Genomic DNA, 15231 nt, shown 5'->3' with positions numbered 1-15231 from the left:
ACTTCAACCTTCAATCTCAAGGCTCTACTGGAACATGAATTACCATAACATGTAAAATCAATACTAGTAATAGCTGGGCAACAAGCAAGAGTCTTGTAGCTCACTTGGCACCTCCAGTTTCAAATACTCCTCCCATCCCCAATTATTAAATTATCATTTTTTTGTTTTTTTTTTTTTGAGCATCAAGACTGAAATTTCATTAATTCAAAATAGAAGGTATTATATCAAGCCATGGAGCACCAAAGGCTCAACATCATTAGGAACTTCCTCAAGCCAGGCTTGATAAACTTCAAATTCCCTAGCCTTGTGAGGTAAAGCATGAGCAACCCTATTACCCTTTAACATGTGAAAAAATCACACTTCACATGTCCTGAAGGAGCTAAGCAAGGATTATTTTTTTCTGCAGAAAAGAAATAATCGTGGCTGAGTCCCCTTGGAAGACTACATCTGAAACACCAAACAATTAAAGTAAGGTGGATTTGAGCAGCCCGGCCCAACATTTTTAGCAGATTCAAGCAACAACCTATATATATATTTTGTACTCATCATTTAACAATTTACCAAAAGTGTAAAATTTTTTTGAGTCTACTTTCTCTTAGACCTTCCTAGTTGCGTTCCAACCCCCACCAAAAAAAAAAAAAAAAAACGTTGTGGCGAGCCCATGTGAGGTGTTGTGTTAGGGTTTAGGGTAACAAAATTGTGAATTTTATTGTTAAAAAAGAAAAGGCAAAAAAAGCCATAGAAGGGAAGGGTTTCGGTTTGCTGTGGGTATTTGGCTGCCAAAGGGGATATTGGAAGGGAAGGGAGGCATCAGGCATGGCATCAACGCCAGTTGAGGTATCCTTGCTTCCTCGTTATCCTATTTGCTTTGATTTTACATATTCTTGTAGCTCTAAAGTTATATTCGATTTGTATAGGAGCCCCTTCATTCATATTTTATAATAATGACTTGACATCATTTTATTGGACAAACTAAACACACGTGACACTTAACGTAAAATATGGACGGAAGGATTGTTGATTTAAATTGAATATAACTTAAGGAGTTAAAATCCAAATTTTGAAATTTTAACGTGTAAAATCTGACATGTAAGATTCACCAATATTATGATCAAACATCAAAAGATAAAATGAAACCTTGTCAGATTAGGTTAAATTGCCAAGGTAACAAGTATATTGTACTTTAGATGCTTTATGCTGTAATGAGGACAATCTCCCTGGAGTTTTAGACTGTGCTTGTAAGAGGGATTGTCCATCTGTTCTAGTTTGAGTTATATATATATATATATATATATGTAAGGACACAAAAATCAAGCAGCCCAAATCCACTTAGAATAGTGAAGTTTGTGCAACCTAGCTAGGCCTAAATCAATAGATATTTGTAAAGAGAGTGGGGTAAAACAAGGGGGGCTTAGCCCGAGGATAAAAACAGAGAAAGAATAACCAGAGGTCAAAGTTTGTGTATATGAGAGGCTCTTTACAAGTTTGCCCGAGGACGAAGGTATTACACTAGATGATACACTGTTCACTTTCCTTCTCTCAATGTTCTTGATCTAATTTCCGCCCTTATAGAATATTTTTCTTTGGATCCCTTTATCTGGAAGTTCCCTTTCTTTATATACTCCCCAGCCCATTGCATCCTGGCCCTTTATCTCCACTTACCCAGACTCTCCCTATGACACTTGTCCCCTTAAACTTCTGTTGAAGGTAGTAGAAGGAGCTGTTTAGTTGTGAATTCCACTGTTTAGGTCACTTCCTCATCAATGCAGCTGATAAAGTTGTTGCCAATAATTTAATGCAGAGGCAGTAGGTGAGTTTTCACTGGAAACTTCCTTCACCTACCATGATTCTCTCTCTAAATCCCATCCTCCCTATTTGGACTTTCCAGAAGTCTTTTGTTTCTTCTCCTTCTATCCTCGGGTAGATCCCCTCTTCGGACTCACAATGCCTTTACAGTGACAACCATAGTTCGTTGTACCCTTCCTCGGTCCTTAGGCCCCCACAATATATATATATATATATATATATTTATATTGTAGTTTATCAACAAAAAAAAAAAAAAAAAATGTAACTGTTATCCACTATTCACATGTATAATATGGCTGCTCTCCTTGATGTGATCTACATAAGTTAAGCATTTTTCATTAGAATACTATTATCGAAATGAAATTTCTATAATTTAATTTGACTAACTTATATAAGTGTATGCAACTTAGGAATCTAAAGAACAATATACTTGTTAAGTGTGAATCTGACATTTTCATACTTTTCCATGATCTTAAAAAATGCTATAAGATTCATAAAACTGGTCCATCCATTTGCAAAATGAATAAGCACAAAATAATGAAATGGCATAAAAAGCAAGACCTTGTCTTATTGTAGACACCAACTTGCAATTTATCACCTGTAGTGCTTTAGCAGACCAAGCTTGTGGTAAAACTCAATGAACACATGTCTAAGTTGTTTTTTAAATCTGCTCCTCTCTAATAAAACTCAAATCCTCTTCTTTGGAATCCTTGGAAACACCTTTTATGGTTGAAATTGGAGATTTGAGTGTATTGTTAACCTTCACGTGTTCAAGAATTTCTAGAGGATCTTTGTAGTCCTTGTTCACTTTCTCTATGTGATCACTACCACAATTGGTGGTGCTAACTCAATTGACTTCTGGACCAGCAGTATATTCTTCTTGAAGTTCTTGTTGGTGATCATCATTCCTATCTACTTCAGGTGTCAAACCCACATAAACCCTTCCTGCATAATCGGAAAACAAACATATATATTCAATAGATACTACTAGCATATGCTTATATTTGTAAGGGAAAAGTTAACGAATGCCCTAAGGGCATTAATTTAAGAAATATTTTTAGAAGTTTTTTATGGGAAAAGAAAAGAACAACTGATTTTTTTGACATCTTTTTATATTTTCCATCAAAATGGTATCAAAACTTTTCTAAAATGACCCATTAACAAATGCCTTAAAGGCATCCGTTAACCAGACCCTATTTGTAAATAAGCTACTTTTTGCCTCAAAACCTGCTTCTGAGGAGCTTACATATAGTTTATCCAGTATAAGAACCTAAATGCCTATTACTCAGCTCTTGTCCTGCAAACAAAGATGGTGAACTTGTATTCCTACTGCTTCTTCAATGAAGAAGCTGAACTTGTATTTTCTTTGCCTGTTTGAAGTTGCAATTTTGTGGGTCTGTAATACTTTGGTGTTAAAACTAAACTTGAATTTTCTTTCAAGCAGTTGAGATTGATTTTTCATGTTTTTAAAAACACTTAAGGACTGTTGTGCTAGAATGATGGGCGATGCTTAAATATGCTTTTTTATGCTTAAAGAGATACTAATTAGCAATTTCTTGCCTGAAAGAAATCACACTTCACTAAAAAAGTAAAATCTTTGTAGAGCACTTTTCTCCTTTGGATTATTCTAGTGTAGGTGGGAAAAATGTAGAGATCATGTAATCAAGTGAGGCCTCAAATAACTAAATCTCAAAATAATTTAACAGTAAGACGCTGTGGTTCTACTCTTTCTAAAGAGTTCTTAAATGAATGGGTTTTTTACATGGAGAAACTGTGCTGCAAACCCTTCAAATTACCTGGGGAATCTCAATGCCTTGTATTGTTGATTTGCTGCTATCAAGATTTGGATGCTTACAATGGTTGTTCTGATTATCCTAAATAATGATATTTTGGATTACTTTTCAATTAGAAATCTAAGTGAGTTTCCAGGATTTCTCAATTCATCACAATAGCAGCAAAACCTGGAGTGTTGTTTGCTTTGTCTTTTGTGGATATCACTAGGATTCTTTTAATTTTTTTTTATATTGTCTTTTTGCAGGTTCAAAAAGTTTTGCATATGATGTTTGCGTTCTACTGCAAATCAAGAGGAATCTTGAGAGATTCTTCTTATCATGGAAAAAAAAAGTTTTTAATTTATGGTAGATGTGCATAGTTCACGAAGGTGCTATCATATGTATATTTTTTTTCAGTTTTATTTGAGAATTTATATTATTTATCTTGTTTACTTTTTTAAATTTCAGGTACCTCAAGTGGTGTCCATAATTCATCATGGAAACCAAGTCAAAAGCACCTATATACAGTAAATATAAATGCTGCAGTGCAGAGGTACCGAGCAAACTTGGGAAAAAAATTGGGCGGCACGGGATTTGTAGTCCGTGATCAGGATTACTTCCCGATTTGTTGTGGGTCGTCATGGACTATCAATGACAATGAAGAAGTTCTTGACTTAGATGTGAAGGCTGCATATAGATGGGGAAAGTTGATTATTGATAGGTATAAATTAAATGACTTTAATATTCAAATGGATTCAAATTACATTCCTGCTAAACTCAGTCGGAATAAGAAATACAAAGAGACTAAAGTTGACCAAACTTTGAAGATGATTAGATCCAAGATGCTTGAGGAAAAGGATTGCAACATTGAGTTTGAGTGGATTAGTAGTCATATCAACACAGTGGCTGATTCTTTTGCAAAATTAGGATGTGACATCCACTTTGCAAAGGAAAATGGAGGTGACTTAATGCGAGTTCTACCTTCACATGAGTTTTATGATTTGACAGACTACCCTAAATGGAGTGGGGATGATGAATATGGATTTTCGGAGTTTTTTGATGAGTCAACGTATGTAACTTGGGATGGAGAAACCGGATATCCAGCTGGTTTTAAAGAAGTTTTGTTCAATAGTTTTAGGAACAAAATTATTATTCCAACTGATACATCGGGAGATGCTACTACCATCACATTTCCGGAATTCAATATTGCCGACCCAATTGGAAAACAAATTTTGGAAAACATTGATGGTAAATTTTGTGAACTTTTTTTAAGATTCTTTTTTATAATTTTTATTTATATAAAATGGTTGCATAATGTTTAAACTTTTTTTTTTTTTGGGGTTGAACTTCCTGTTATAGTCTTGGCAAGCCTCATTACAAATAAGGAGATTTCGAGGTTGATAATTCAATTTTGGTGCAAGGAGGAAGATAATCCAAGAGAAGAAGTTTTAGGTTTATATTTATTTTAAGTTATAATGATATCTTGTACTCACCCAAAATCATATATCGCTTGGCTGAACATTTGTTTTGTTTTATTACAGTGGATGTTAATCATCTACACAAAGAGAAAGAGAAGAATCCAGTGAACGATTTGTAAGTATCATCTTATATATACAAATATATATATATATATATAAATTATTTTTTTATTTTTATACAGGTACAAACTGTTGGAAAGCTTCCAGATCCAAAAGGAGAAAACTACTGCTATGCCTTTTACTGAGGTTTTTTATTTTTTATTTTTTAAATCTTAACGATTTTATATATGTACATTATTTATTTATTTATTTTTTCAAATTATAGGGTGTGCTTAAGTTATATGCTCAGTATACGAAGAGCACAGACAAGGTAAGTTTTTATTAAGTGATTTTTTAAGAAAATAATAATAAAACAGCATAGTAATTAAATGTTTTTCATGCAGATAAATTCTGACATCAAACACTCAGTATTGAGCCCAATAGTTGAGTTTCATAGGAGGTGGAAGTATTTTGGTTCTGTCGCCTATCAAATCACGGTAATGTTTTTAATTTGTTGGAAAATTTAAATTTTTTTACATGAAATTAGATTAATATTTTTCTCATTCTGTAGATAACCACTCAGTTGCCAGAATCAGAAGATGATCTTCATCGGTTTGAAGCATACAAAGAGAAGTTACATGACCTACCTATAGTGGGTGATCAAGACAGTAGATACGTCACTCATATAAGCACAATAGGTGAAAATAGGGAGAATCTTTATGCATTGCTGGCCACAATTCGTGTTTCCGGTAAAAAAAAATAGAATTCATGTTGCTGGGGAGTCTAAATAGTGGAACTAAAAGTTGAAATCTCTTTTTTGCATTTGTATGGTTTTTAATTTTTTATATTTTGTTTTTGTCTACATAGTGGAATTGAAAGTTATAACTTAAAAGTTAAAACAACACTGTATTGGTGACTTCAGGATTTCTTGTAATTAGGGCTATAGTATTTGATTTCAGATACTGTGAATGTGCATGGAAAAATTCAAAGCTCTCTCAATAATAACACAGGTACTGTGTGTATCAGAAAAGTTGATACACATGTGCATCATTCTGCATGCATGAACCAGAAGCGTCTCCTACGCTTCATCAAGTCAAAGCTAAGAAAAGAACCTGATGAGGTAGAAACTGTTCTGTCTTCCCCTCCAAAACGTTCGTTTTTGGAAGTCGGGCATATCTCTAGTTTCAACCAACATTAGTTGCACCAACCATATGCAGTACTGTTTTGATATGTCTTATAAACTCTCTCCCTTTTCAATTTCACTTTGCTGATGCTTCTTAATTACAATCTATAACTACATTGGATAGGTTGTCATATTTAGAGATGGAAATATGACTCTTAAGGAGGTTTTTGAGAGCCTGGACTTGGCAGGGTATGCATTATTATAGTTCTCTTGATTTCTATTTGCTAGAAGAAAGCTTCTCTCTTTCTCTCCATGTCTATATGTGTTTTTGCATGTGTCCTTGTTTGTCTAACTGAAGGAAATTGCAATCCAGGTATGATCTGAATGTTGATTTGTTGGATGTCCATGCCAATAAAAGCACATTCCATTGATTTGACAATTTTAACCTTAAGTACAATCCTTGCGGACATAGTAGACTCAGAGAGATATTCTTAAAGCAGGAAAACCTTATCAAAGGTTTGCTTTATAATAACAGTTTTAAACCTGCTTGTTGCCTGCATGTTCTTTAATGATTGCAAACTGGAATGAGAATTAATTGCTTTTGGAGAAACATTTTTGGAATTAGTACCAGCTTTATGTTTTTTTCATTATTTCTACCCTTTGTAATTGATTTATCTTCTTTATTGTAAGTTCCAAAGTTTGGAAAAACATCATGCAAACATGAATGCATTACTTAGAACCGTAGACTTATGCATTACTTAGAACCGTAGACTTTCTTATACCAGAATCTAACATATACGTTTATGATTATCAGATGTGTAATGTGTGCCTAATCTGGTTTTACAATATTTTCTAGGTAAATTAATTAAAATGGGTGAGGCATTTTTGAAACTGAAAATATGGTTGGTAAGGAAATGGAATTAATGTGTGTGTTAGCATTGTTGACTAGTGTAAGAAAAGCTTTTTGGTGGACAAGATGAGTTTGAATAATCATGCTTAGCAGAGTGTTATCTTAATTACTTGGGTTGGCTGCATGAATATTTTCTTGCCTTTTTTACTTAAAGCCATTTGCTTTTAGGTCTTAAATCCTCTTGGTCCTCCCCTTTTTTGTTTTTTCATTTTTTTTTTTAAATTTTTTTTTGGTGTTTCCTTTTAATTAATTTGTATCAAATCACTGCAATATAGGGTGGGTACATATGTTGAGCCTAATTCTATATACAGAGTGATGCTTTAAAATTGACATTTCATATTTTGTATATTAAGAGTCATTATTTATTCTTTTTATCTTCTGTTTTACTTTATCTGTATTGAAATTGAACTGATTTTTATTCTTTGCCCTTAAGATGATTAAGCAAGACTTTAGCCAGTATCTTATAGACACTGTTCACTAAGCTAATCGGCCTAAAATCTGTAACTTCGACAGCTCCTGCCTTTTTTGGAATCAAAGTCACAAAGATGGCATTTGAACTTTTCTCAAAAACACAATTGGTATGGAATTCAGAGAAAAAGTGCATGATATCACCTTTAACCACAGACCATGGAAAAAGGCAAAAGAGAAACCATCTGGCCCAGGCACTTTATCCCCATCCATGTTTCGGAGAGCTTGAAGGATCTCTTCCTTCTCAAACTGTCACTCCAAGTGAGCTGCACTAGCTCTGTCAATGGAATTGAAAGGCATCCTATCTAATTTTGGTCGCCATGCTTCCGTTTCCTGATACAGATCCTTATAGAACTGCCCCACAATTTCCTTAATCACATCTTGATCATTGGTGATATCTTCACCCACTTTAAGACTACCAATATGATTGTACCTGTGATGCGAATTGGCCAGACGATGAAAAAAGGATGTAGTCCTATCCCCTTCCTTCAACCACAGTGCCCTGGATTTTTGTTGGTAGCTGATTTCCTCCATAACAGATAATTTTGTAGCTCTGCCTTCTTTGCTTCCCTCTCCAAACTTTCTTCCTCATGAAAGTTATCTGTGTCCTCCAGCCAGTCCATCTCTCTGATTTCCCCCGAAATTTTATTTTTTTTGTCTTGTCACATCTCCAAAATTTTCTTTGCTACATGTCCTCAAATCAAACTTTAGAGATTTGAACCTTCTGATTTTGTCCACATATTCTCAAACTTAAAAGAACTATTTCCTCTGCTAAATTACTGTCCAGCAATACAGGAATGTGATCTGACACAGCCCTTGGAAGTAGCCCCTGACTCAAAGCAGGGAAATGGCCGTCCCATTCTGGAGATACCAAAAATCTATCTAGGCGAGATATAGAAGGTGGGGTATGATTATTCGACCAGGTAAAACTACCCCCTTCCAGTGGAAAATCTATCAAATCATGATCTGAAATAAATTCAGAAAAATCCCCCATCCCTGAACTGATTCTTGTAGCTCCCTTCCTCTCGGCGATTCTCCATGGTAAAGACAGCCAGCTGTGTACCCCTGCTAGTTCCTCCCACAAGAACTTCCTGGCTAGATCATTAGAAGTTCCATACACCCCTGAAAATACCCATTCGAAACCATCTGCCACATTCCGAAATTTGCAAGACACAACACACTCTCCTGCTGCCTCATCATCTTTTTCAATCACTCTTTTATCCCATTTTTGCTTCTTGGAGACATATATAACATCAACCCTCCAACTTCTTAGCAGATTACGTACTTGCAAACGTGTCTCCTCATCATTGAAACCTTTCTCCTCTTAGCAGATATACTATGTATCTATTGTAAATGAATCAGTTATTGGGTGAGGGTATATGTTGTTATTTAGCTATTGTAATTTTTTCCATAAAAAAGAAAAAGAAAAAAAGAAATAGATGAAGCTATTGGAGTTTCATAAAAAACAAGAAATGGAGGCTGGTCGTAGCAGCACTTCATGGTAATTCTTGTGTGTAACTTTCATATGATACATAAAATTTCCACAAATCTATAAGCCATCCTTATTCCTCCTAAATATCATCATTTATGCCGAGTGTATTAGGAAATCATTCTCAAATATTAAACCAAGTTGGTAGGAGCATGTTGTCCATTGGATTTAAACAATTTCAAATCAACAAGTTTTCAATTATATGATGCATTGCAGCTCCATGCGCATGCATAGCTCAAATAGAAGTATCACCATTTGCAATACTAGAAGCATCTATATACTTCTCAAAAAAAAAAAAAACTAGAAGCATCTATATTGAAAATCTTTTTCAGTGGATTAAAGAATACTATGATTGGATATATTTTTGAAGTTGTTGATATTGATGAAATTATGTACTTGTTGCACTTTCCATCTTATGGTATTTATAATTCATACTTCATACACATCTTACTGGTCACTATAACCAATATTATTTCCTTATGCATTTATGCCACAGCTAAACGATTTTTTTGTTTCCTTCCACTAGGACTTATGCCCAATTGGTTTCTTTTTAGGATTGGAAACTTGATCAAAGAATGAAATGCTTAAGGATCTTTAAGCCATTTTGCTATCTTGATTATTAAAAATTGTCTTCTTCCATATTAGATCCATGTTTGCTGCATTTAAGAATTGAAGCATAAATGTGTTAGATGATGTTGTTATCCTGTGCAGTTTTAATGTCCGAAATTGTGGCTATATATGTTTTGTGAGATTTGAAGTTTAAACCAACCAAATGCCAAGTTCAGTGACCACAACTTCTTTTGTACATATGAGATATTGAACTCATTTTCACGGATTTATCACTTAAGCCTTTGATTTATTTCTCCTGGGTTAGATTAAGTTCGAATAATCATATGTGATCTATTATAATCTCTATGTTTCTTTTGTGAATGGTAAAATTGATGAATTTAATTCAGATCATGGTGAGTTGGTCAGTGAAAATGATACTAATTACAGTAGTGAGCTTGAAGAAGGCTGCAATATCAATTACGGTAAGAGCTGTGGGCTCAATTTAGGGCTAAAATTTTAATGCATGGAAAAATTCTTCATTCTACTTGCTCAATCACTTGATTTTTTTTTCGCTCTCCAAGGGACTGTGGCTGAAGAGAATTTGAGTGAGCTCTAGTTCATCTTTGACAGCACGAGGTTTTGTTTGGGGGGTCTAGAACAGCTATTCTTTTGGAGCCAATTTCACACAATTCCTCATGATCAATAAATAGGTCAGTAGCATTATATCTTTAGTTAGTTTCCTGGTTTTTCTCTGATTTTCCCCTTTTTCTTATAAAAAGTTTAATGTCTTGTGCATTGGTTTAGATCTCATTGTTTCACATTTTGTTATTTGATTTTGTGAAGAACCCATTTGGATTTGGCTGAATCACCCAGAAAATTGTGAAAAAGTAAAAAAAATTGGTCTGAGAAAAGTTTGGAAGCCAAAGGTAACATTGACATTCTTTGCACTTTTCAATTCCTTAAGTTGTGGGTATGTATCGTGTCTTTTTCTTGGTGTTGAGCTTCTTAATCATATCTTCATATGAGTGGTCAATTTCTGCATTGTGACCTAATGTTATTGAGGCAACTTCCTGACATGAATTTTAGGAAGGGATTTGTTTTTTTTAAAAAGAAAAATTGAATCAACACCTTCTTCTTCTTCTTCTTCTTCTTCTTTTTCTTTTTCACACCTAAAGACAGTCTTTAATGTGTGGTATTGATTTGTGGTGTCTCTATTTCTAGGATATTTCACAGTTTCTTTGAGCTTATGATTTCATGATGATGCTCACGTAATTATTTGTTTCGTATTTCTTAACATGCCTTATACTAAGCTACATAAATACCTTAACATTTTAGACCAATTTATCAATTCAGCCATTTAAATTTAATCTCTGGCATGTTGGAGTGGATCTAGAAATTTGGATAGCTATCAATTGTTCTAAATAAAAATTGATAATGATTTTTGGACATTTTTAAGATACTTAAGAGATTGGACTTTCCAGAAATGAAATTTAGTTTATACATTTTGGGATATAAGGTAATTATATGACATTGCATTTGCAAGGGTTACTGTTATTTCTAATTCATTAATTTGGAGCATGGAAGTTGCATATTATCTTTGGAGCCTAATTTTTGTTTCACCACAACATCCTGTCTGAAAATAAAGTTGGGGAATTGGTTTTGGCTTCAATGACCAAAACCAGTGTATTTGCATTAATATTTATATAGCTATACATCTAAATCTATTACACCTGAAAAGATATAGCAACAATTCAAATACAAGAAGATTAAATATCAGTTGTATGCATATCTATCTCAATATTCTGCAGCAGCTCTGTTTTATTGGAAATTTGGTCTTATCTTAATCTTGAGATGATGAGATTTGAACTTGGTGCTTATCTTTATCTTTCTCAAAACTAGCATCAATAGGATTAGCTTGATCCTATTGATCTGTTATCTTAACAGCCCCCCGCAAGATGATGGGGGTTGAACAACCATCAGCTTGGATTTGAGATAAACAAAACGTGATGAGGACAATCCTTTTGTAAAAATATCAGCAACCTGATCAAGGGTAAAGATGAACTTGACTATGATGTCACGATTGACTACCTTCTCGCTAACAAAATGGTAGTGAACTTCAATATGTTTAGTACGGGCATGAAACACCGGATTAGAGGCTAAGGCAAGTGCACTGACATTGTCACACCACAGCACAGGAGCTACCTTAAGAGGAATCTGAATTTCTTGAAACAACATTTGCAACCAGTAAAGTTCAGCTGTGGTGATGGCTAAGGAACGATACTCAGCTTCAGTACTAGACCAGGAAACAACAGCTTCTTTCTTAGTACTCCAAGAAATAAGACAATCACCAAGGAAAACTGAAAATCCGGAAGTAGAGCGTCGATTATCAAGGCTACCAGCCCAATCTGAATCACAGAAGGCATTAAGTTGGAGAGAACCTTTAGAGTACAACAACCCATGATCAGGTGTACCCTTAAGATAGCGTAATACACGCTTTGCAGCTGATAAGTGAGTTGAAGTTGGAGCATGTAGATGTTGACAAAATTGATTAACTGAGAAAGCAATCTTTGGACGAGTGAGAGTACAATATTGTAAGGAGCCAACAATATGCCGATAGACAGTAGGATCATTTAGTAAGTCACCATCATATTTAGAGAGCTTAGAGGTAGAAGAACAAGGTGACTTGGAAGGTTTTGCATCAGCCATGTGAGTGCGAGTAAGTAAATCTGAAATATACCTTGTTTGACAGATATGTAGGCCCTTTGGAGTGCGAGAAACCTGAATACCGAGGAAGATTAGAGTTTTTGTTTGATTCTAGTTTCTAAGAATTGCTAATTAATTACTGCATATTGGATTCTGTTTGCAAGGAAATCTATTTCTTTTCTTGATTAAATTAATTTGAAAAAGGGGGGTTGTTTACAAACTGTTGAATAAATACTTCTTTAGCACTACATTAGCAAATATCTGAGAAAAGGGGATTGGTTTTACTCCTAAGGATAAAAGCGCTTGTAACATGAGAGTGGGTTTCATTTTTCTTGCTGCTAATTGAGAAAAATAAAAATCTTGACCTGGTTTTTCGCTTACCTTCTTTGTTACTATTACTGGCTTGAACAAAATTTGGAGTTCTCACTTTATAGTGATGGTAATTGTAGATCCTCTTTAAGTTTTTATGTATGCCGTAGTTTGTTGCGCTTGATAGAATTGAATTTTGGTGTTTTTGTTATGTGCCTTCTTGAGTATGAAACTTGAAAAAAAATGAAGAATGATCATGTCATATAATTAACCCTTTCTGTTCTGCTGGTTCATCTTGGAAATTAACAATTAACATGCTGTTTCTTTGAATTAGTGGGCCTGGAAGAAATTTTATCATTTAAGAAAGTTGAAGGGAAACTCATAAATAGCTATTCCTTTATTACTAGGAGAACTTTGACATGGTTTCATTGCTAAAAGTACACTGTGAAATGCAGTCCAAGGTGGCATCAAGAATCTAGGATCTATATCCAGACGGGGAAGGTAAAAAGGCGATGACAACTCTTTTTCTTTGAGAAGAAGTATCACGAAATTTCATTAAAGATTATGGCTTGAGAAGAAGTACCACGAAATTCCATTAAAGAATTAGCCATAATCGGCAAGAAGAACATCAAGAAAATTGTGCTTGACATGCTCCCATATTGATGAAATTATATGGAAGGAGTTAAGTTGGAGAATTGCAAATTGTTGCCATGTCTCCTTGAAATTACAGTTGAAGTTTTTCTTTTCTATTTTGATAAGTAACATTTTAAGTTTTTCATTCATGCATGGTATCCTTGACTCTGCATAGATCATTGGCCTTGAGAGTTGCAAATTGTTGCTATGTCTTTGAGGTGATGGTGGATTATTCTATGGCTTTAATGTGGGAGTGGCTGGAGAGAAACAGATGCACTAATAAGAGTTGCTTTTTATTCTGTAACTAATTTGCAAAAATGTTTTTAACTATTGTTCTGTAACTTTAAGTACTTATTTCCTCTAATGTTTTTCAGCAATCTCATCACTGGAATACCTCATTCTGTGACATTTGATTAAGATTGTAGATAAGCAATACTACAAGTCTACAACAATAAAGCCTTAGTCCCAAAATTTTGGGGTCAGCTACTGTAGATAAAGCAAACTGCTTTATAAAACTATAGTGTAGTTGGGTCAAATCCAACTTTGAAAGTATTGGCTATTATTGTTAAGTTGGAATTGTGAACTAGAAAATGAATGATAAGCTTTGATTAGGTTGAACTTGCATGACCAGGTGTGCTTGATGACCAAAGAAGTTAAATATTTATTTGGTTTGTTTTAACATTTTTCCTTTCTCTACTTTCTTCTTTCTGATGTCAAATTCATAAACACTATATTTTTTTCTTTTCTTTTTTGAGGATTCATAAACACTATAATCTTCCATTGGTTCTTATTAGTTATTATTTTTAATATACATCATATGCCTTTAATTTTGGTAAAATCTGGGCTTGATCTCTACTTCATGACTTATACAGTCTTAAATGTTTATTAGATATTGGTGCCCTATTTCTTATGATTCTCAACTGATTGCAGAGGCTACAAAGCAAATATTTGGTTCAGTGCAGTGTGTCAAAAATGTTTGTTGAACTTGGCCACAACAAATCTGATGCATCATGCGACTGGTGGTTGCAAAACAGTTAAGGTGAATAATGGTAAGTGAGTACATGCTCTGGAACCTGTTAGAAAGATGCACATTAATGAGTTTATAACACTTCGGAGAAAGAATCGGCAAGAAAAGATTCACTGGAATGGGCAAAGAAGCTATTGGAGCATTCAATAAGGTAGTTTACAAGTGAATTGCTTCAGGGCCTACCAAATTGCTTAACACCCTTATATTACTATGAGAAATTTCGGAATATGTGATCTAAAAATTTAATGTAATAAATTACCATGGAGAGTTGATCTTGATGTTTCCATTTTGTCTACCGTCTAGCAGACTAGCACTACTATATGTGCATTCTGTATATGCCATATGGCAAAGACAAACAGTCAAAGACATCAAATCTAGTTGCCAATGTGGCAGCAATGCTTGATTTCATTAAGCTACATCTATAGGAATGAACTGTAAAAAAAATTAAGTCTAGCTGCCAATGTGGCAATGTTTGAATTCATTAAGCTACAGGTATAAGAATGATGTGGGAATGATAAGATACTACCTTATTAGTTGTCATGGATGTCTCTTAATTTGTTATAGGATAATTGGAGTCTATTAGGGAATACCCATATTTCCTCTAGTTTCATCTCTAAATCTACTCCCCTCATGTGTTTGATCTGAGGAGAAACCTCAAAAACACATTAGTGTAGAAGCTACTCCTAAAGAAATTTAATCTAAAATTAGGATAGCTGGAGTCAATTAGGCAATGCCTATCTTTCTTCAGCAGCCAAACTTTTTAAAAATTCTTTTTATTTCCCCTTATATTATTTATTAGACTTACAACTAGCCCCTAGAAAAAATGATATTTGGCCCCCCTCAAAAATTTTTAAATGTTTAAATTCTTGTTAGTATAAGCATATTTCTGGATAATTCCCAAACAAATTAGTCATAATCCTCCCAA

General features: G+C 34.2%; 1 protein-coding gene and 1 long non-coding RNA gene across 3 annotated transcripts; both read left to right on the top strand.

Annotated features, from left to right (window-relative positions):
* The first annotated feature begins 168 nt into the window (after nucleotides 1-168).
* LOC126718702 (uncharacterized) lies at nucleotides 169-7340 on the top strand. Its single transcript, XM_050421016.1, has 9 exons — nucleotides 169-837; nucleotides 3845-3944; nucleotides 4047-4826; nucleotides 4938-5030; nucleotides 5120-5171; nucleotides 5239-5302; nucleotides 5382-5426; nucleotides 5500-5592; nucleotides 5667-7340. Exons 1-9 carry the CDS (start codon nucleotides 817-819, stop codon nucleotides 5856-5858), a joined length of 1440 nt encoding a protein of 479 aa, XP_050276973.1. The 5' UTR covers nucleotides 169-816; the 3' UTR covers nucleotides 5859-7340.
* Nucleotides 7341-7495: 155 nt separating this feature from the next.
* Nucleotides 7496-14831, top strand: LOC126718701 (uncharacterized). Of its 2 annotated transcripts, XR_007653028.1 has the most exons (5): nucleotides 7496-8519; nucleotides 10042-10116; nucleotides 10216-10344; nucleotides 10478-13147; nucleotides 14210-14831. It is a non-coding gene; the product is annotated as an uncharacterized LOC126718701 (long non-coding RNA). The 2 variants fall into 2 exon arrangements; XR_007653027.1 differs by having other exon boundaries at nucleotides 7496-10116.
* Nucleotides 14832-15231: the final 400 nt, after the last annotated feature.

The sequence above is a fragment of the Quercus robur genome, chromosome 3 (assembly GCF_932294415.1).
Source record: "Quercus robur chromosome 3, dhQueRobu3.1, whole genome shotgun sequence".
NCBI classification, from domain to species: domain Eukaryota; kingdom Viridiplantae; phylum Streptophyta; class Magnoliopsida; order Fagales; family Fagaceae; genus Quercus; species Quercus robur.
This window is presented reverse-complemented; position numbering and strand designations above follow the sequence as displayed.

Coding starts and splice junctions, on each gene's coding strand:
- LOC126718702 (XM_050421016.1), top strand. CDS start 817: ATGGCATCAACGCCAGTTGAG. Junction 3,945..4,046: donor AAAAAAGTTTTTAATTTATG/GTAGATGTGCAT, acceptor TTTAAATTTCAG/GTACCTCAAGTGGTGTCCAT. Junction 5,593..5,666: donor CTGTCGCCTATCAAATCACG/GTAATGTTTTTA, acceptor CTCATTCTGTAG/ATAACCACTCAGTTGCCAGA.